The 23,360-nt window shown below is 38.3% G+C and overlaps 1 protein-coding gene across 1 annotated transcript; it reads left to right on the top strand.

The window, feature by feature from the left end:
* Nucleotides 1-977: 977 nt before the first annotated feature.
* ptpn11a (protein tyrosine phosphatase non-receptor type 11a) lies at nucleotides 978-15,860 on the top strand. Its single transcript, XM_083568285.1, has 16 exons — nucleotides 978-1,260; nucleotides 2,060-2,182; nucleotides 5,818-6,012; nucleotides 6,140-6,332; nucleotides 6,424-6,543; nucleotides 7,358-7,471; nucleotides 7,594-7,690; nucleotides 7,812-7,891; nucleotides 8,122-8,280; nucleotides 9,608-9,739; nucleotides 10,046-10,200; nucleotides 10,430-10,497; nucleotides 10,624-10,775; nucleotides 10,931-11,043; nucleotides 13,552-13,649; nucleotides 15,491-15,860. Exons 1-15 carry the CDS (start codon nucleotides 1,247-1,249, stop codon nucleotides 13,619-13,621), a joined length of 1,785 nt encoding a protein of 594 aa, XP_083424411.1. The 5' UTR covers nucleotides 978-1,246; the 3' UTR covers nucleotides 13,622-13,649; nucleotides 15,491-15,860.
* Nucleotides 15,861-23,360: the final 7,500 nt, after the last annotated feature.

The following is a 23,360-nucleotide window of genomic DNA, read 5'->3' on the forward strand; positions in this document are numbered from 1 at the left end:
TCTAACACACCTGATTAAAATCCTCAGCAACAACTCTTTCTGAGTTGAAATGAGCAGTGAAAACACTTCGGAAGTATAAGACAGAAGCAACTCCAGCACCAGGGATGGGGAAATGCTTGTGAGTTTCACATTAAATCGACGTCTAAATATCATCATTATGACACCATGGCTTATAGCAACCATCAATATTATACAGAATCGCATTATAATGGAGAACTGCAACACAGACAAGTGTCTCAAGAAACCCAATGAATTGAAACAATTCAACAAATCTCCTTTGACTGTAGCCACAGATGCACCGCCTGCATACATCATCTCTAACAAAAGCATCAATATTAACCTCATAAAAATGACCCCTAGTTTTCCAAGCATTTTTGTGAGTTTTATGGAGATTTGAATTTAAGGCAAATTGTATGTTTTTGTGCAAATTTTACAGGAAGGAAAACTCACGTATAAATGGTTCTTGAAAAAGCATTTGTCACTTGAAAATGATCAAATATTAAGTTATTGTTGCTGGCAATTCATAAAAGTATCGTATAATATAATATAGTATAGTATAATAAAAATGATTAAAGTTTGCATATGCCACTGTATCAGCAATTTAAATCGAAAAAAGAAACCCCAAATGAACATGAAATCTAGAGAACAGCAGAAACCAGTCCCTGATGAGCTGCAGGATCTACAGTCTGGGCTATAAAAAATCAGCCCAGCCTTAGTGCTTTACTATTGTGGCGACTGGTGGTGGCGCTGTTGTGCTTTGAACTAAAACAAAAATCTTTAAGCTATTTATTAACAAAAAATAATTTGCAAAACTTAATATTATGAACGGAAACTCAAGATTATTTAAAGTCTTACATTATTAAAATTATTGACAAAATAACCAAACTCCCAACACGGTGCAGTAGAGACAGTAATACACCAGGCTCGTGTGCAAACACAGATCCGGCGCTAGAGGGCGCACGAGTTTGACGCGGTTCTGCTTTGTCGCTGTTTGGTGACGTTTTAAACTGACTAGAAAGGTCTCCTATGCCGAGGCCTAGCTGTCGAGTTTAGTTCCTCGGACTCTTATTGTTTTTTTTTTTTTTTTACCCTGTTCATTTATTTCAACCCGTTTTGAGCGGGCCTTTTCCTTATGACGGTTTTTTGCCAGAAGCAAACAGCGGGGATTTGGGCGCAGTCGCTCGTTTTGAGAGTAAATTAAACGTGAAGCGAGTATCCGGAGTGAGGAACCAGTGTGGGGAAGAAGATGACATCTCGGAGGTGAGAAGCTGTGCACATGAAAAACAACACCATCTACAACACGGTAGTTACCGGACTGAAGTCGTCGGAGCAGAAGCTTTTCTCACACTAACGCGTCTGCACTCAGCGTCCAGGGTTTATTTAGAAGTGGAGCAAAGGAAAGTTTGAATTGGTCGTAAACTGAAGCGCCCAGGACTTCAAACTTGCTTGTGTTAGCTCGCTAGCAGGTCTGTGCACCAGTCTATATGCTAGTTAGCTAACAGGTTCAGGCAGCCGAGTGAAGAGGAGAAGAAGAAGCAGGTTTACTGACCAGAATATACAGAAACATGATCTCTATAATGTCAGATCGTTCATTAAGGAGCTCCGCTTCCATAACTGCAGCTGTATGTTCTCAGTGGACACGTCATGAACATTAGCAGCTTTGCTAGCTGTCTTAATAAACCATGAAGCAGCATGAATAGGTTATAAAGACAACTTGTCCGCCTTCTGGAATGAGTGCACGTCCAATAAACTACATTATTGCTCTTGTTGAAGACGCTTTTTTAATGCCATCGTTTTGTTTTGCTTTGTTTAAACTGCAAGTGCGTGACTGAAGTAGGAGTCAGACACTATTCAGGATTTCATACATCTCATCTCAGTCTAATATCAACTGAGAAATCATTTAAATCTGTTTTCTGTACTCATACTGAAGTACATCAGGTCGTGCCCCCCCCCCCTTTCCCCCCCCAGTGGCTCATCACGTGATCACTTCTTTGCATTACAGTCCTGTTCAGTTGTATTCTCTTGCTGTCAGTCTAAATCAGTGTAAATGTATTAACAGGTGGTTTCACCCCAACATCACCGGCGTGGAGGCTGAGAACCTTCTGCTGACGCGCGGCGTGGACGGAAGCTTTCTTGCTCGACCGAGCAAAAGCAACCCGGGGGATTTCACCCTCTCTGTCAGGTAACAATCTACCATACTCTGGGAAAGAAAGGGGGAGAGAGAGAGAGAGAGACTGAGAGAGAGAGTGAGAGAGGAAGGGGGGGCTGTAGTGAATAACGCTGGAGCGAGTAACCAGACAAAAACAGAATTAAAACACATCTTGGGTGCATTTTCATTTCCCTCTTCAAAAGAGGCCACCAAGACAGAACTGTGTGTGTGGTGGTGGTGGTGGTGGTGGTGGTGTGTGTGTGTGGTGGTGGTGGGGGGGGGGGTTGTTGTCTGTATGTGTGTTTATTTATTCATTCCCAGTCTGAGTGAGCAAAGTACTTGTGATGCTCCTGGAGGGAATGAATTGAATCGAGTCTTATTGTGCATCCAGTCAGAATTATAAAAGAAAAAAACTCTAAAGTCTCTGTGGATTCCCTTTCTTTCCTTTTTTTTTTAACCTGTATGGTAATACTAGTGTGTGTGTGTGTGTGTGTGTGTAATATTTCCAGAAAAAGAAAGATTAATATGCAAAATTGGCATTGATCTTGCTATCAGCTTGGGCGAAAAGTGAAAATGAAACCGCACGCGTGCTCAATGATAAAAGGCTTTTTGCCGAATTAATGGAATATTTTGTCACTACACAAATGCCAGTCATGTTTTTAGAATCTTTTGGTATTGTTGACAACCAAAAAAACCACTATGGCAATATGCATGGTTTAATTTTAGTTTCGAAAATGAAATGCTCGTCAAGAATCTGCATCTGATCCAGTGCTCGGTAGAAAGTGTTTGCATGAACAGGAATTTGATCCTCAGGATCAGTGTGTGACTCTGTAAGAAAGCAAGTTTTCTTTGTTTTCTCTGCAGTTTTATTTCTTTGTTTCATGCTAAAAGGCAAAACTTTTCCCTGTTTCCTGTGGGAATGCTTATAGCTCACCACAGGCCTACCACAGGGGGAGATGGTGGTCAGAAACCTTTTCCTCGAGAATAACAAACACAGCAAAGACACACTGGGAAAATCGTCTGTGAAAAATTATCTCTTTCATATCCCCTTTTAAATAGCTCTCTAATTGACGACAGCGAAAAGAGCCTTTTATGTACTCCCACTAATGGAGATGCCCTGACTGGGCATAAAGAGAAAACAGCATTGTCTGTCTGGCTGAGGAAGCAATACAAGTTGGTAAAACACTTCTCTGAGAAGTGCCCCCCCCCCCCACCTCCTTCAACCAAACGATTGAGTAGCCTGTGGGAAAACACTCCAAATTATACCAATATGTGTATGTATGACTAGATTCTAATCAAAAGCAAAACCTGCTTTCAGGGGGTGGAGCATATGGTTCTAGAGAGCATTTAGTAGGATGAAGTTACTTCAGAAGACAAATGCTTTATAACCTCCTGATCCTTTATTTAAATCTCTAGAATCATATCACTTTTTTTTAATTCTCTAGAATCATATCACTTTTTTTTAATATCATGGACGATTTTTTACAAAATTTGGCTTAGTTACGATTGATTAATTATTATATTTAATTTTTAATAAAGATTCACTTATTCAAATCAGAGCAAAATATATGCTTTTGGTCGGTTTGCTATTTGGTTTGCTTTCACGCTGTGTGCAATTAAATGAACCAAAAAGCAAAACGGCACTGGATGAGGTCTGTGTAGAGCTGAAAACATTGTCATTTCAATCACTGGTCAGAAATATGTCAACAAATAAAATCTTGTTGTCAAAGCCATTCCATGGCAGACGGCTTCTTCAAGACTCGCATTGCAAAGCTGTGGGTCTGGTTTTATGAGAAAGTGGAAACCCACATGGATTTAGGAATTTGTGCTAATATATAATTCGCCAATTGAAAGTGTCGATTTAAAGAACTTTTTGACTTATAAAAGCCTATTCCTGTATAACTGCTGGTGACATGTGTCTTGATGTGCTACACAGTGTAAACCACTATGGCTCATGAAGCATCCGTTAAGGAATTGTTCATAAGGGCAGTCTTGTATGTCATGTAATTAACTAATGCAAAATACATGTACATTAAACACACTGAAGCTCTTAGACGTTCACTTCAATTTATACTTCCTTCTTTTTATCCTTCGTTTCTGCAGATTATTGCATCCTTGCAGTGCTTTGTTCCTTTATATCAAAGAAATAACTTCCTTTTATTGTAAATCTCCCATTCGTAATGATGGTCACATGCGTCTGCGGTTACTTTTAGGACTGTTATCCCTGACGATTCTGATGAAGTACGCTCAGTATCTGTTTGGGAATTTAAAAAAAAAAAAAAAAAAAAAGGTTTTGAAGAAGCATGTGAAAAATATATTTCATGTGTACCTATAGGATCATGCATGCAGAAGTGAGTGAGTGAGTGAGTGAGTGAGTGAGTGAGTGAGTGAGTGAGTGAGTGAGTGAGTGAGTGAGTGAGTGAGTGAGTGAGCGAGCGAGCGAGCGAGCGAGCGAGCGAGCGAGCGAGCAAAAGCATCAACGAAGAGTGCAATATTTTTTTAAATACTATGTATTTTAACTAATTCAGACGGATTAAAAGCGTCCACTAGGTGGCACATCAAAGCCGAAAATTTTTTTCCATCTGTTTTCTCCAGCACTGTTTAAAACACGTTAAGAAGCTCTGTTCCTCTTTTCAGCTGTCATCTTGATTTGTTGTTATGAGCTGCATGTAGAATTCTGACCTTACATTCACAAGTTGTTACTCATATAGAAAATGCAGGAGTCTGGTACTCAGAATAGACTCTTCAGTGAGTTTGACGGCTACATGAGAGGCCTTTAAAATTCACAATAACTAATATTGAAAGCAGTTAGTGTTCGTATTTAAAAACTCTATGTTTTAAATGTGGCATAACTCAAATTTGAGACAACTCTAGCTTGTTTAATCGGTTGTGGATACAGTGTCATACCTACCCAAACATCAGATGAACCACTCAAAAGCACGCCTTTAAACCACTCATAAAAGTGAATACCAGAACTACGTGATGTGTCCATACAGTGTACATTATTTTTACAAGAATTGTTACACCTTACTTTTCCAACCATTTGTGATCCATCTCCAAAAGTTGTTGGCACACAATTGTACAGGATGCCTTTGGATGCAGTAGCAGAAAAAGAGTGGAGGTTATTATAACAGCAAAATGGGTGTAAATGCGGAATGGGATTCTTTTATTAAAAGCACATACAGATTTTATGGTCCGGTGTCCACAAAGTTTTTATTTTTTTTATTTTTTAAATTTTATTATAATTTTTTTTAAACGCATAATGTATGTCGTTATGCTGATGTTTAGATTAGAAGAATGATAGCAGCCTTGGCGTATTGTAGTTGACCCTTATTTCAGCTTTAATTATTGAAATAATAAGGAATGTTTGGGTTTATATCTGGATTCATTTGTGAACAGCTTGTGAAATGTCTCCAGTTTAACAATTGGACTGATATTATGTTTGATCAAAGTAAGTGGAGAGGAAATTGTGTAAAACAAATTTGTTGGAAATGTTTTTACATCGCCTCTAAATTTAGCTTCAGTCTTAGTCATGCGTATGGTTTCTTACCCTAAAAATTCACGTTGTTGAAAAAAGTGAGTAGAAGCCCACACAATTTCGTGAGCTTGCAAAGTCTCAGTGGAAATAATGTTGCAGGAAGCTTATTTTTTAACGTGTATATATTTAGGCGAAATGGAGCAGTCACCCACATTAAGATTCAGAACACGGGGGATTACTACGACCTGTACGGAGGAGAGAAGTTCGCCACGTTGGCTGAGTTGGTGCAGTTTTACATGGAGCACCACGGCCAGCTAAAGGAAAAGAACGGCGATGTGATCGAGCTGAAGTACCCGCTCAACTGTGCTGATCCGACGTCAGAGAGGTGACCCTTCAACCAAATCTCTCTCAACTATTGTCTTTTTTGGATGCCAAGTGTTTTATACAGTGACAGTAAGTCACTTTCCTTAGAAGCATCTGCTGAAATGAGTATTGGCATTTCATTCTTCAAGGTGGTTTCATGGTCACCTCTCGGGCCGGGAAGCCGAGAAGCTGCTGACGGAGAAGGGCAAGAACGGCAGCTTCCTGGTCAGAGAGAGTCAGAGTCAACCCGGGGATTTTGTGCTCTCTGTACGAACCGGCGATGACAAAACAGACAGCACTGACAGCAAACCAAAAGTCACTCACGTCATGATTCGTTGCCAGGTATTTCTATATGGGGACATGAACGAGTTTACTGAGTCCGGCTTATTAGACCAAGAGATTTACCCTGTTTATTTCTGTTTGTGTTTTACAGCATGATATGAAGTATGATGTTGGTGGAGGGGAGAAGTTTGACTCCCTGACCGATCTGGTGGAACACTACAAGAAAAACCCCATGGTGGAAACACTGGGCACCGTGCTTCAGCTCAAACAGGTAGGATATTAGTTACCACTGAGTAATGTGTGACCTGTTACTTAATTAAGCATAGTTAGGTGTTGTATTGGTTAATTGAAATGCTGGAAATAAATATATATTTCATTTATAGGGGACAAACGTACACTTAGGAAGAACATCTTTTTCTTTCTTTATCACCACATTATCTCTGTAAAGCTGCATTGAGACAATGTTCATTTGTTAAAAGCAATATGAAAATGAATAGTATTATATTATAAACCTTTCCTATATTTATATAGCATATTCTTGTAATTAATCAGAATCAAAGGTAATTCACCTTAAAAAATAACCATTAGCCCTCCTCTGCACATGTCCAAACCATCTCAATCTTGCCTCCCTCACCTTATCTACAAAATGTCCTACATGCGCTGTCCCTCTAATAAACACGTTTCTAATCCTGTCCATCCTCATCACTCCCAACGAAAACCTCAACATCTTCAGCTCTGCTACCTCCAGCTCCACCTCCTGTCTTTTACTCAATGCCACTGTTACTAATCCATACAACATCGCAGGTCTCACCATGAGATAACACTCCGCAATTACCTTCTAAAATATATACATTAAAAAAACACCTCATTTTACAGTGGAGGTAAAAATAGATTGAGTTTTATCTTAATAATCTTCCCTTAGGGTAATACATTTTGTCAATATTACTATTATGATTAGTCTCAGAGCAGCAGAATGAAAGTTGTGTATTCTCTACACAGAGCTGCTGATTCTCTATCTAGAACTGTTTTATACGTGTTGGTCAGACGTTGCCTTATTGTAGACTTCCTGCCTGTTGTGTTTAAAGCCCCTCAACACGACACGCATTAATGCAGCTGAGATCGAGAGCCGAGTGCGGGAGCTCAGCAAGCCGGCCGAGGCCACCGATAAGGTCAAACAGGGCTTCTGGGAAGAGTTCGAGGTGAGAGCCGTCATCCACGCTTCAGTTAACGTGGTTAACTACGTTATTACATTACTCTGCACTCTCTTAGCAATGCAGAGATTTATGATTTCCATTTCTGCACTTTCTCCCATCGTGCATAGACCCTTCAACAGCAGGAGTGCAAGCTGCTGTACAGTCGCAAAGAGGGCCAGCGTGCTGAGAACAAAAACAAGAACAGATACAAAAACATTCTTCCCTGTGCGTATATTTGGTTTCTTGTTCTCCTAATTCATGCCTGTTTTAAGTAGAGACCGAGAGCTTTGCGTTCAATGTGTGATTAAAAATGGCTGACATGACTTCCTCTGTAACCTCTTCTCAGTTGACCACACGCGAGTAGTCCTCAAAGACTGCGACACAAACGAGCCAGGCTCTGATTACATCAACGCTAACATCATCACGGTAATAAACTCCTGCACAGATCAGCATTAACGTATGACTATTGAAATCCCTAGCTTTTAAGATGTTCTGTTTATTAAAAAACATAGATAGTATTTTATTGAATTAACATTGAATATATATGAGAATAAGGCAGAATGTCATGCCAGTTTCAGCACAAAGTTAATACTGTGTATCTCTAGAGCATGGTGTATTTTTAGATCTTTTTATTTACCCCTGTTCTCCTCATGCAGCCAGATTTAGAGTTAAAGTGCAACAACGCCAGATTAAAGAAAAGCTACATCGCCACACAAGGCTGCCTGCAGAGCACCATAAGCGACTTCTGGAGGATGGTGTTTCAGGAAAACTCCCGTGTCATCGTCATGACGACTAAGGAGGTTGAAAGGAGCAAGGTATGGAGAGTTTATATTCTGCAGCCTTGTGAAGATCTTAAATGATTTTTGTGGCATCATAAAAAATAATAATCATAAAACATTTTTTAAACCTGGAACACTTGCCATTATCAAGATTTTTATTAAACATACACGGATCAGGTATAACATTATGACCACCAGCCTAATATTGTGTTGGTCCCCCTTTTTGCTGCCAAAACAGTCCTGACCCATCGAGCATTAACACCATTAACTTCTTCAGCAATTTGAGCTACAGAAGCTACGGGCTTCGGGCCAGCACTTCGCTCCCCACGTGCATCAGAGAGCCTCGGCCACTGCCGAGTTCACCACTGTTCCTTACTTGGAGCACTTTCGATAGACACTAATTTCTTCAGACTGGGAAACACCCCACAAGAGCTGCAGTTTTGAAGATGCTCTCACGCAGTCGCCGTCACAATTTGGCCCTTCTCTCGCTCAAATCCATAAACTTGCTCATTTCTCCTGCTTCTAAACACATCAACTTTGAAGACAAAATGTTCACTTGCTGCCTATTGTACACACTAACAGGTGCCATGATGAAGAAATAATCAGTGTAATTCACTCACTGGTTATAATGTGATAATGTTCTGCCTGGTCAGTATAAAATGTTTTTTTCCTCTCTCTAATTTTTTCCTTACAGTGCTATTATGGAAGATATTATATAGTATTTTGAACAAATCATTTCATCAATAGAAATGATTTCATCATAGACCCTGATTTGCAGTATCAACGTACAAAGTGAAATCATCGTTTTCACACTCTTTCTGTTCGATTGAGTCCCATTCAGCACATGAATGTTAGAGATTGACGATGTACGCTTGCTAATTAATACTTACTAAGCTAATTTCAACTTTGGTGACCTGTGAATTTATATTGCGCGAATATGATTGACCAATAGGAGATGAATGCGTCATGGCCTGCCCTCTTGATGAACACTTGTACAAAGAACACATGACTATAGAGGTGACAAAAAATGTAAAATAATATGAATAGGCCTGAAACGATTCCTCAAGTAACTCAAATTCATAAAAACATTGAGGCAAATAATTTGCTTTGTTAAAGTCCTTTTAACTACACACGGCCTCAATATAAGCCCTAAATATAAAAACATTTAAAGAAATTGCTCGTTTTAAAGTGTCGCTGAACAGATTTTATGTCCTGTCCTATTACCGCCCATTTATGTAGCAGGTATCTGAAGGAATTTCTCCTGCTGAAAGTCGAATGTAACTGCAACTTCAGGAAAATGAACAGTAATGTAAAGATTGTAATGTGTAACTGGAGGAACTGATCTAAATGTATGTCGTTACAGAGTAAATGTGTAAAGTACTGGCCGGATGTGTCGGCGCTAAAGGAATACGGTGCCATGCGCGTGCGAAACGTCAAGGAGACCTCAGCTCATGATTACATCCTGCGAGAGCTGAAGCTTTCGAAAGTTGGACAGGTAATAAAAAATAAATAAATCTATAAACCTCAAAACACTGCCATGTTGTAGAGGTGTTTTGCCTTTTGAAACATATCGAAAAGGTGATTTGCACAGTTTATTAATTTGGCCAAAAAGGCAAATGTTATACCAGGTAGTATGATAGAGTTGTTTGATTAATGTAATGTTATTAGTTTGTATTGCATTAACTATCTCTCTCGCTCTCACTCTCATTCTCGTGTGTGTGAACTGGCGTTTCCAAACCATGTCATTTCAGTCAGGTTTTTTTTTCTCTTCATTGAGCAATATGTGCTCTTCGTTCTACAGGGAAACACAGAGCGTACAGTATGGCAGTACCATTTCCGCGCCTGGCCCGATCATGGCGTGCCCAGCGATCCCGGTGGTGTGTTGGACTTCCTAGAGGAGGTCAAAATGAGGCAAGAGGGCATGGTGGAAGCCGGACCCATTGTGGTGCACTGCAGGTAAAGCAGAATTAATGTGCTTTGTTTTTCCTCAAATCAACAGCAATATGCTCTCTCTACATCTGTGTCCTCTCGACATGCTTTATCTAACACCTAACAGTGTATTATACTAATGTGTATTAAGGAGCACAAGAATAGTTTTCTTACCTGAACAAGGTAGGTAAGTGACAGGACAGTGGTTATTGGATGCACTGATGTGCAAAGTTTATATTTATTGTTTTCTCATCAGTGCCGGGATTGGACGAACTGGGACCTTTATTGTGATCGACATACTAATAGATATCATCAGAGAAAAAGGTAGAGCCACAATCCTATGGTGAAAAAATATGGTGAAAAGGAATAATAAGATCTGTAATTGACTATTTTAAAAAGGGTTCAAATTTAGGTTTTGGTAAAATTGCTGATTTATAAATTTTTGTTCAGGGGTGGACTGTGATATTGATGTGCCCAAGACGATCCAGATGGTGCGTTCACAGCGCTCAGGAATGGTCCAGACCGAGGCTCAGTACCGCTTCATTTACATGGCAGTTCAGCATTACATAGAGACACTGCAGCGTCGCATAGAGGAGGAACAGGTGTGTAAACTCATCTGTTTTCAAGGTACCTATTAGCCTTATAGTGGGAAACGTTGCATTATCACAAGTGAAATCAGCAACAAATTCTCTGGCCTTTTATTTTTGTCGCTGTGTTTGTCATGCTTCATCTTTTGAATCTTTTCTCGTCATTTCAGAAAAGCAAAATCAAGGGACGTGAGTACACCAACATTAAGTACTCACTGACTGATCTGAGCGGAGGGGACCAGAGCCCGCTTCCCCCCTGCACCCCTACGCCAGCCTGTGCGGAGTGAGTAATCATCCATTCGTTTTTGTCAGTTAGAAAAGTGAGAGTTTAAGTAGAAACAAAACTAAAATGCACAAACAGTGTTCACACGTTCCACACCGAAACTCAAAACCCTCACTTATGATGCTGTTCTAAAACAGAGCATGAGTTTCATTGAGAAATTACTTCATGCTGAAAAAAAGGAAATTACTTCCTTGATCCTACTGGAAGCCTTTCCCCTCTCCTCTGATTACATTCATGCCCTCTGAGTAAAGCTTAGGACTGTGATTACAATTTAGTGTGGCACAAGTGCAACAGTGTGATGAAAGTGAAATAGATGCAGCAGGAAATTACTTTGCTTGTGACATGAAGTCAGCATTTTTATTCTTGAAAAGCAAATCACTGCTGATTTGTTTGTGTAAAAAAAAAAAAAAAGAAAGAGAAAAGGGAGGGGGTTTAGTGTCGCTAATGAAAAGCAATTCTGTTTCTATATAGTATATATTTGTTGTGTGCAGGTGTTTTTTCTTCTGGCACGTAGTCATCTCTGTGTTTAATCTTTTTTTAAATTTTTTTTTTATCCTTGCAATAGGTTCACGCTCACCAATCGAATGGCAGATTTTGCCTGTGCCTTCAGTTATACTTCTAAATATTTAGTACACAGGTCGAACAAGCCTCTCGCCGTTGTGTATACTTTTGTGTGCATAGTAGCAGGACAGGAGTCTTGGACAGAGCACTGTCAATCAAAAGGTTTCTATAGGATATTGAACCGCACCCACACATCTTTTTTAGATCTGTCCAGTCAGCACATTCAGCAAGCAGTTGAGAAACACTGTGACATTTCTATCTTCTTTTTCCAGTTCGGAATATGCTGGTTGTTGGGTTAATGGAACACTTCATTTTATACATACTGTACAATTACATTTTTTACATTTCACACCACTTTTCTTTGACTGAGGTGATATTAATGTGTACATTTATAAGACAGTCAAGTACACCTAACCAAAACTCTTACTTTTTGATAAGTGACAAGGTAGGTCTTGGTGGAATTGTGTAGACTTGTGTGAAAGCAAAACAGAAATCACTTTTAATCTTGATTTAAATGACCACTGTAGAATATGTTTAAATGTACCTTTAACAAAGCTATTGATTATTATGGATTAAACAAAAACGGCCACACCAATACAATATTGTAACTACATGGGGATTTTTTTCGCACAAGATATTCTGCAAATGCAAAGATATGAACATTCCCAACCCCATAATACACACTTTAATTCACAGTAAAGAAAAGCATTTGTATTCTAATAATTGTATCAAACAATAAGAAAAGAAATTCTTAAAATGTTGTTTTGCAAAATCTGATATCTGTAATACATAGTTTTCATCTCACCACAGAAATCTTACCGTTTTTAATTACACTATATGGACAAAAGTCTGACATCTGACCTTCCCAGGTTGTGGTTCTTCCCCAAAACGTTACCACAAAGTTGGAGAGACACAATTGTTTAGGGTGTCTTTAGATGCATTAGCAAAATATTTAAGTCTATATAGTCTAGGGCTGCAACTAACAACTATTTAAAACCCAAATTCAGGGTGTTTATGTATAAAAGTGTACTTAAAAATGTTTCCCATTGTAAAGCTTATAGTAGCTGCTTGTTGAGCTGCTTGGGGGATTTCTTCTTTAAACAAATTCACTCATGTTGATTTAGTTTCTTTCTGTAAAAGAAAAAAATCCATCATTTAAGTTTGCAATGTGAAGCAATTTGTGTAAATCAACATTTGTATTGTATTTTGCAGATCACAAGTTGACAAAGATGGTTAAAAATAGTTTTGACTTGGAAACATAAGTTACTGTTGTAGCAGACAAATGCAATAAAAATAGAATGAAACTGAGAAATGCAGCAAGTTAACAGGCCTGATAAAAAAAGAAAAAAAAAAGAAAATGTGCATTGGTGTACAAATGCATGATCATTCGCTGAAAACCACAACAGTGATCGTTTACTGCTGCTGTTATTTGCTGCTTTTAGATTTAGTGTTTGTTTGCATGGTTTTAATTGAATCATCACGATGCCACGAGCGAGGAGATTGTGCAACCTGATGCTCGCAAGTCACGGCAGAACAGATCCAGTGCGACTGTCCTGAAGTTAGCAAACATATTACACAATAGAACTTCATTAAACTGCACCATTTTCACATAATGAGGATTAAACAGTTTTTGTTTAACATGCTGACATTTCGCCTTCATCCGTGACACCAGTGTGTTTTCTTTTCACGTGCTTATGAATCACTGGTACTTCTATCCGCTTTGCATATCTTCTAGGTACAGTTTTCTTTTTTGCATTTAATATAAAATGTTTCCATGCCTTGTGTTTAATATAAAAAGCTTCCATGCCTTATCGATTTTATCGATTAGTTGTTGCAGCCCTAATATAGTCTATAAAGTGTTTGCACCAGGAGCCCTAGCAAAATAATAAGCGTATGTAATGGGTATAAAATGTCTTTACGATGCTTTGTTTCCGTGTGTGTGTGTAGTATGCGGGAGGACAGCTCCAGAGTGTATGAGAATGTGGGTCTGATGCAGCAGCAGAAGAGTCACAGATGAGGCTCCGACTACACTGTCCAACTCACAGGTAACTCCCTTCAGTGTGCACCACACGGCTCCGGCATGCGTATGGGAATATTTAATCTGAAACAAACTAATTAGAATAAAGTCATCAAATGCATTCAAGGTTATAGGCCGAGACAAAATAAATAGTGTTTGTTTCCAGGATACTTTGTACAATATAATGAAAGTAAATTCTCATAAATGCTTTAATCTGCAGCTAACTTGATGTGTAATCTGGCCAAAGCAGAACTGGACAAATCAGCAGCCCAGAAACATGAGATAAGAAGAATATAGTGTACTGTGCAAGTCTTCACCAGCTTTGTTGTTTTAGCACATTTTTAATGACATACATATTTATTTTTAACATGTTCATTAAAACACAAAATGCAGGCAATATGTACACATAATAAACCCCCCCCCAGACTTCTTTCAGCACTTCTTCTTTAGATTTAGGCTATGTTTAATTTCTTTCTCTGTCCAAGTGATCACTTACTACCTCTATGATATTCAGGTTTAGACTCTGTGGAGACTCTTGTCTGTCAAATTCTTTGATCTTTGGCATCTTAAATGGAATGATTTCATTGAAGTGGGTCTTTTTAGCAAGCTTCTACTTAATTAAACTTGTACATGTTTATGTAATGCTTAATCACGTCCTGCACAGACCTGGTGTAATAAAACTTTTTCTTCCTGCCACTTTTTGCCTATAGAAGATGTTTATTTTTATTGTTTGTTTTTTTTTTTCCCCCAACATTGCATACAGATTTCATGTATTTTCTGGTTGTATTCTACTAAAGAGACCGAAAAATAATTAGGTATGGTCATTATACCATTGCCGAAACAACAAATCTAATGGTGGCCTAAGACATTTGCACAGTACTGCATGTCCTTGCTATTAGGTTTTTCTTTTTGGTTGCTGGTGGACATTCGGGTACAGTAATTATTAAAAAGTTATTATTTCCCTGCTGAACTACATGTCAAAATAATTTAACCCTGAATAGTACCATTAATGTGCAGTGTGAAGAGAAAAGACTTATTATTGGCAACCTGCCTGCCATATTTTTCTGAAGATCACATCCACAATGTGCTTCATCAAACACTTTCTTAGAAAAGTGTAATTGCTATGGAGGAGTCTTCGCATATGCAGGAATTTCTGTATCCGTTTCTGTTTGTGTCGCTGCACTTAACTAGCTGGCTAGCTCACTCTACGCTACTTCATTATGTTAGCTACCATTTTTAGCTTAGTCATTTAGGTATCCAGGCAACCAAATCCTAGTATAGAGAAGAACATTAAGAGTTGCCCAGCAGGGCCACTTCATGGATTTATGATTTGTCGAAACCTCAAGCAAGTCTTCAGTAAGCCATGTGGACTAAGATTTTATGTTAAATTGAAAATTTTATTGGAACAGCAATGGAAATCACATTACAAAACAGAAGATACATGAAGTATGTAAAAAAATATATAATTTGGAATTTAGAAAATGGTACCGCAAAAAAAAAACTTGCACACAAACAAGACAGTTCTATAATTGTGATGTAGTTGGTTAGTTTCTTTAGTTTTTTTTATGTATGTATGTGTGTGTGTGTGTGTGTGTGTGTGTGTATATATATATATATATATATATATATATATATATATATATATATATATATACACATACATACATACATACATACATACGTGTGTGTGTATGTGTATGTATATATATATATGTATGTGTGTATATATGTATGTGTGTATGTATGTATGTATGTATGTATGTATGTATGTATGTATATGTGTGGGTTTCATATGGTTTCTGTCTGTAATGTTTTTATAGATAGTTAATCTACTCGCTTCTAATCCAAATCCACTTTCTATTTCCACAGCAACCTTTTTATTTCCTTCTCGCCAGCTGCACCTGAACGCCTGAAATGTGATCACAGCTACATGGAAAGACGAAAATAAAACATATGAAAATGAATCAAAACAAAACAAAAAAAAAGAAGAGAAAAGAAGACTGAGACCAGTTTGCGAGGGAGAAATGTGGATGGAGTAAATTCCTTTCTCCTCCCTGCAAAGCAGCCTTTTTTCACCCCTCCCCCCATGCTAAGAAACCACTGTGAACATCATGAAGCCTTACTCGTGACTATGGAGAAGAGAGCGAGAGCGAGAGACAGAGACCCTGTGTAAAGGAACTGATTCGCCGTGGAATTCTCCGCAATCCATTCAGGCTGCAACTAGCAAAACCTAGAAAAATGAGCTTTTGCCGTTTTGTCCGTTTTATTTTTTGTTCTTTTGTTTTGTTTTGTTTTTGTTTGAATTTCATGTTTTTGTTTCCTTTTACCAAAGCAAGAAGATATTAGAATTCTTCAGAGAATTATGGCATTCTGTTCGGATGCGAAAAGGCATGTGCTCAACACGCAACCTTAACCAGTCCCCCATATTCTGGATTCCTCCTGGGGGTAAAAGATTTAAAGGGAAATTCTTCCTCAGAGCTCTACCTGACCACAGGCTTTTTTTTTCCCCCTCACATGAAAGGTATAGCTGTGTCCCACTTCAAATCGCCCTACTTACAGCATCACGCTTATTTTTAAGGGAGAAATAAGAAGGCATAACTCTTTTGGGAGCCTCAATCTAAAATCCAGCCCATCTCATTTGTTCCTTTCCTCATGGATTTGTTTGATTGGGTATTTTTAAACAACCCCATCCTTGTTGTGTCAAAGTTACTGAATCATTGTTGGTCTGACTTTTTATTATTTGTTTTCTTTTGTTAAATTTTTTTAAAGCTTTTTTGTTTGTTTATCTGTGACGTATGTACACGTATGTATTAGCTCCATCATTATTTTCCAATTCTTTGTTGAAGACATGACTGCATGTTCAGAGGTCGGTTCAGAGGTTCAGAGATTTTTCTGATAAGAAAAAATATTCCTCAATATATTATTATTATTTTTTTTTTTTGATGATGAGAACGTATTTATATGTACGTGCCAATCAGCTTACAGTATGTGCTATTGCAGTTCTGTCTGCAGGGTTTTTCTATTTTTATTTTTCCGTTCCGTCTGATAAGTTTTTTTTTTTTCTTTTTCATTTTTCTCCACTTCTTTGACTAAACCAAAACTCTTCTCCAAATAGTATTTCTTGTTTTGAAATGATTGAAATTCCCGTTGTGTTTGTTATTTAATGTATTGTACCACGAAAGCGTTTCTCGCGTTTCTCCGCCTCATCATTTCAAAACTGTGATGTGTGACTAACCCCTACCACACCCAAACAGCATTCACCGTGTATATTATAGACGAGTTCTCTCAAGACACTTATGAATGTAATTCTGCCATTTGAATTATATTCATGACTATAATACTTATTTTTTTCTATTAATACCTTTACATGGCCTTAGGTAGCTCAGTATTTGATTGTTTTCTCACAGGTGAGGATCAGCCAAATGTTCAGGGTTTATAATCGATAAGACTATACTGTAGCGTGTGTGTGTGTGTGTGTGTGTGTGTGTGTGCACGCACAAACAAACATGCGTGTGTATGTTGCCTATGGTGTTGTGTGTACGTGTGATAGGGCCACGTGTTTCCTGAGAAACTGCTCATAAGCTTTCAGCTCCTTGAATTTAAATGACAAATTCTTTTTTGAGCCCATGCACATTTTCTGTGGTCTTTCATTTGATATCATCTGTGCACTTACTTTAACTCTTTGGACAAACACACACACACACACACTAAAGTGTTTGAAAAGCTCCATGTCTAGTTCCAGTCCTTTTTTAGATTGAATGAAAAGCCCCCAAACACACAATTGTGAATTTCTGTTGTCCTGAAGAGAGAAAATGGGAAATTTAATTCAATACAAACAAACTATATTTTTGAACTTGTATATTGTACATGAATCTTGTAGAGGAGAATGTACTTACTAAGCATCTAAATATCAATAAAAAAAATATACTGTATGTTTAACCCAGCAACTTTTCTCACAGCAGAATGTGAGCTCTGCTGAAGCTAATAGAGGTTGTTGTGTTGTCTGGCTATAAATGCAATTAACCATTTATCAATTTGTCTATAACAATAAACAACAAGCTCACATTTTGGTTTAGTCTTATTTTGTGTTTTTATTCTAACGTGAACATGGCAGCAATTCCCCCCCCCCCCCCCCCCCAATAGCTGTTGGTTGGATTGTCTTCTCTAGATTGCATCTTGAATGAGAGTGAGAATTGGAGTGCATCGTACTGATAAACATACCATCTCTTTTATACTAGAGAGAGAGAGAGAGAGAGAGAGAGGGAGGGATGGATGGATGGATGGATGGATATAGAGAGATAGAGATGTAGATAGACAGACAGAGAGATAGAGATGTAGATAGATAGATAGATAGATAGATAGATAGATAGATAGATAGATAGATAGATAGATAGATAGATAGATAGATAGATAGAAATTTATATAGATATATAAATTACACACTACCACTCAAGCTTTAGAACACCACATTTTTCTATTCCAATTCAGTGAACAACCTGAAATGGTACAAAGGTAAGTGATTAACTGCCAGAGGTGGGGAAAAAAGTGAAAACTGAAAGATAATGTACATTTAGTTATACAAAAAGCCTTTCGAGGCAAGAGGTAGTGGGGTAAATAAATAAATAAATACAGCTGTTCTGCAGTAAATGAAGCCTTAAAAGTTGAAGCTAATAATTCCAGGTGTCCCAACTTTTGTTGATTACTTACAAACCCTCTGTCTGTATAAAAGCATTGTTGGAACAATGACTGAGACAACACCCTCTTAAACAATATTTGGACAGGACTGTGATGCAGCAAGTAGGAGTTGCAGGTTTGACAGGTCAAGTGGCTGTTAGGAAGCCATTGCTAACTGGCAAATTAGGAATAAAGCCATCCATAATGCACCACCAGTGGAGACTGGAATAAGGTCTGATAAATCAAAATGTTTAAATCTTTAGTCCATCATGCAGGGTTTTTATACATTGTTGAGTAGGTGAAAGGATGGTTCCATGGTGTGTGACACCAACTGTCAAACATGGAAGTGAATCGTGATGGTCTGGGGCTCTTTTGCTAAGTGTGTCAACCAAAACATTTTACAGCATAAGGCAATACTGTCTGATATACATTTAGTTGGTCAGGGGTTCATGATACCAGAACATACAAGTGCAACACATTTGTGTGAACTTCTGCAACAATGTCGGGAAGAACTTTCCAAACAATATTTAATTTCCATTGTAGAAATAATACAAGTGCTTTAATTTCAATGCTTTAATTTCAGATTTGTATATGGACTTGTATGTGCTTTTTGTAAAATCTTATTAGACATTTAGTCCCTATTTGCTGTTACAGTAACCGCCACTCTTCTGGGAAGATGCTCCACTAGATTTCAGTGTACTTGCGGACATTTGCGCTCATTCAGCTACAAGGGCGTTAGTAAAGTCAGCTACCGAAGTTGGGTGAGGGGGCCTGGGGTGCAGTCAGTTTTCTCATTTATTTAATCAAAAGTAGGAGTTCTATAACAGGCCATGCAAGATCTTCCACTCCAAGCCATGTAGACCGGATCTTCATGGAGCTGGCTTTGTGCACTGGAGCATTGTTACACTGGAACAAATGTGGGTCTCCTAATTCAAGCGAAGCGAAAATTGAACGCTGCCCCATGAAAAAGCCGTCCTGTGTATTGTGTATACACTGGCATTACTTTATATACGTGCTAATTTTGGAGTTTATGTAAAAAAAAAAAATAGACTGACTTGTGCATTCTTTATATTAAGCAGTTTGCATTTAAACTTTGCTTTTTTGGCTGTTGTGGCAGAACTTATGAGTTGGCTGCACTTGAAAGAAATGTCCTGGACTTTCATTTCCCAAACAACCTTCACTTGCCTGTCACTGAGGAAAAAATGTATGAAATGTGTTTTCGGGGGAGGAACCCACAGTGTTTCGATTTATCATTGTGTAGTGTTCTCTTCAGCGAGGGTAATCCCTGCAAGTGGAATTGCAGGAAAAGCAGCCAGCAAGTCTTACTGGGCTGCAAGCACATGCTCCAGCATTAAATGAGGGGTTTACCACTGGAAGGGAGCGGAGGAGGAAAGCATTAAGAGCAAACTGCTTATCAGAGCGGTGGGCTGTGTGCTGCTGTGTTTGTTCTTTCTCTCTTTCTTTTTCAGATACCAAAAACTTTCCGACTGGTGCAGCATCACAAAAAACCTTATGTGACAGCTGGTCCTGATGCTATTTGTTAATACATTACAATACAATGTATAGGCTTTTTGAAGATACTTGAATACTTTAATATCATGAGCCGTGGAGGCTCTGAGATTAGTAATCTGTAATTGTTTGAGAGACTAAACTGCTTAGCTTGTTCTGAACTTTTAGACATGAAGTTCGCTTTGAATAGCATCTGCCAAATAAATAAAAAATCTCTTATGGGAAAAAAAAAAAGAACAGTAAATAGTAGGGGGTGGGCGGTGGTGGGAGGGGAGGGACTGGTCGGTGGGGGGTAAATGTGTTGTGTTGGGTGATAATTTTGTCCTTTTCAGCTGAATGAGCACTGTGGGAAAGAGTTCAGTGTGTATGTTAGAAGAAAAGCCAGCTGTGTGCACTGCACTGCCTATAGGATGTAATACAGTAATAGCAGTAAACCAAGACAGCTGTTTGAGCACATCACAAATCTTTTAACACTTGATGTAATGGACTAGGTTTTTTCTGAGTTGCTTAAAATATGTTGGAGAGGAAAAACCTGGTGGTGATCGTTCTTAAATCTGCTGGGCATAAGTTAAGTGCAAGGATATTATTTGTATGGTTCTGAATATTTTATAAGTGGGATATGCTAATTTTACTACAAGCACTAGATGCAGCTGCTGTAAAAAAGAAAAAGAAAAAAAAGATTAAAGAAAAAAAATGTAAATGCTTCAGATTTGCCAGCTTGACTATGTAGTGAAATGAAGCTAAACACATTGTAAAGCATTTGCTATTGTTACTATAGGAAGGCTGTGGTATAACCCACTATAATCAACAGTGAAATTGGGATCTTTTGAATCAAATTGACATTATCCAGGTATATTTATGATGGGTGATTATGGTTAGAAAGCGCTGACATGACTGCATTGCAATTCCTGAAATCCAGACATAGAGCGGACAGGCTTCTCTACAGCAGACCACTTCTGAAAAGCATAGGTATGGCATCGATTAAGGCACATGTAGCTGTAACTGAATATGCTTCTGAAAGCATCAAACATCAGTGGTCTTCCTCTGACTGACACAGTTCTAGCATCAGAGAGGTTCTGTAATACTTTACATGGGTGTGAATTGATGTTGCTTCTTTCACTGCCAACTTACTTAAACAGAAATGCTATATAGGGTAAACTTTCTGAAGAACTTATGAACATACGAACCATAGGAACGTTTAGAAATGTGCATTTCGCTAACAAGCTCCAGTATTCTTGAGATAAATGTGTCTGATCTTTTAGAATGTCTGGGATCTCAGATTCAATTATTGTGGCTGAGAAATAGAAGAGTTCCAGGAGAACCAGTGGACCAGTGAGCATCATGGCAGTGCTGTCTTCACAAAGCCAGAAAAAGACAAATTCTTACATAAACACAAAGCTCCTAATAATAGAAAGTGGCACTTTAATCTCCTGCCCCCATGAAAACAATCTTATTATGATAACTGCACTAGTTCACAGTCCATTTTTTGTGGCTTCTTCCACAAATCTTAGGGCTCAGAATGAAAGTGTGTGTACTGATAAAGTTGATTTGACAGTTCCTGGTAACATGAATGGCTGTTATCTGTGTGTTTTCAAGAGCTCAGTTCAAAACCTCTTTCTCGAGAGGGAAGATAAGAGCTCTACGGTGGATGAAAAAAGGTTGGCATCACCTTAGATGCCATTCTCACTATTCTATTTGTCACTTTTGCAGGTTCAGGATGAAAAAGCTCACATGATGTGTATGATCAGTGGTGGTTCATCTGAGGCAGCTGCTGCCATATAGCAGGCATTCAACAAATGTTTATCTTCATAAAGACATTTGGGGTGACCTGCCGTAATGCTGTTTGCATACTATTGTAGATGTTGTGCAAACCCAGGGTAAAGCCCATAGGGTTAATATTGTACAAAGACCACAGAAATACACCAATTATTACTAAAGGGGGGGGGGGGGGGGGACATGACACAAATTGCCAGGACAATTAACACCAGGGCTGCTAAATCTGACAAATGTACGCTCTAGTTTAGTTCCGCAATTTACATTAGAATCAACAAAGCAACTGTTTGTCTAGAAAACCAACCTTTGCCATTAAGATCTTTCTTGTTTAATAGCAACTAAATGACATCTAAAACATTTTCACAAAACAAAGGCACAGTATTGGCACAGGCAACGTGTCTATAATGACTGGAACCACTTGTATTATAGATATATATAATATTACAAAGTTTGGGAAAGGCAGAAAATGGGGGATAATGTTTTGTGTACATAAGAAATGAGGAAATGAAATGAGACCTCTTCAGGTCTGTATAATTTATCCCGATGCCCTACCTCTTGATGGAGTTTTCTTCAATTGGAGTCCGCTTTGTGCAGCTGAAGATCAACAGCCTAAATATCCATGAAATTACTGAGCCTTATGAGTCTGTCATTAATATCAACAGTCTACTACAATGGCTCAGGATCACAGGTTGCATGAACAGTTTAAGCACTTATCACTGAACAGCATACCTCACTTATGATGGAACTGTAATGAATGGAGATTTGGTGCCTCCCAGATGACAATGTTTTTCCATTGGGTTTCTTTGCCACATTCACCACTGGTTTGCTCATTAGGGATAAACTTAAAATGATAAGAATCAAACTTATATAAGCTTATATAACATATAGGCACTGTATGTATACATTCTTTTATAGAACTTGAAAAGCTGCTTTAATGCCCATTGTTAAAATCTTTATACAAATAAAAAGTAAATGAAAAATGTAATTGAAATGCGTGTGCACCACAGTGACTGAGAAAAATTTATATTTATTTTGCACTGGCCAAATATCTTTCCACTAGTTTTTGTGTGGTTTTTGTGTCTAAGATGAACTATAACTGCGAGAAACACTCCTGGTCTATCAAACCCAGTTAAACAAAGACACTTCATCACTTCAGTACATTCAAAAAGCGGACTGTATACTAAATAACTGTACACTGTTGACTCTTAACTGCTTGTAACTTTACAAAGTTACTTGATAGTAGCCTATGGCATAAATCAAATGTGATAGCTTTTTTAATCAATTTTGTTGAAGCCTTGTCATTATTAATGTTGTCATCCACCACCAAAATTAAAATCCGCTACTGTACCAAGCCTTCATCCCAGGACTATAAATCACAGTATACTTTCAATGAGCATCCTTTTAACACATAAAATAATCCCCTTGTCACCCAAAATATAAAAAAAACTACAGCTTCTGGTTTGCTTATTAAAAATCTAAATTTACAGCCAACATCTTCAAAGCTGCTTTGTAACAATGTCTACTGCTGTAGTGCTATAGTTGTAAAAATAGAGATGGAATTGATCTGAATACTCAAGTTAACACCACTGTTATTATTTTCCCTTGCCCTTTATTCAAGATACTATTCTCAAACTCCACTGTCTGGCTAACATCACCCTGCTGGGTATCCTCCATGCCACCACCAGGACCACCCAGCTAATGGGATACAGCGTCCCTGAGGTGTTTGACGGTCGGATCTAATTAATGAGCAGGCCTGACGTTTCTGTTTATTGCCCCATGCCGG

This window comes from Silurus aristotelis (assembly GCF_946808225.1).
Source record: "Silurus aristotelis genome assembly, chromosome: 18".
Taxonomy (NCBI): domain Eukaryota; kingdom Metazoa; phylum Chordata; class Actinopteri; order Siluriformes; family Siluridae; genus Silurus; species Silurus aristotelis.

What these genes read in the sequence shown, in the direction of transcription:
- ptpn11a (XM_083568285.1), top strand. An exon ending in GATTTCACCCTCTCTGTCAG is followed by an intron (nt 2,183 to 5,817) that starts GTAACAATCTAC and finishes GTATATATTTAG; the next exon opens with GCGAAATGGAGCAGTCACCC. An exon ending in ACGTCATGATTCGTTGCCAG is followed by an intron (nt 6,333 to 6,423) that starts GTATTTCTATAT and finishes TGTGTTTTACAG; the next exon opens with CATGATATGAAGTATGATGT.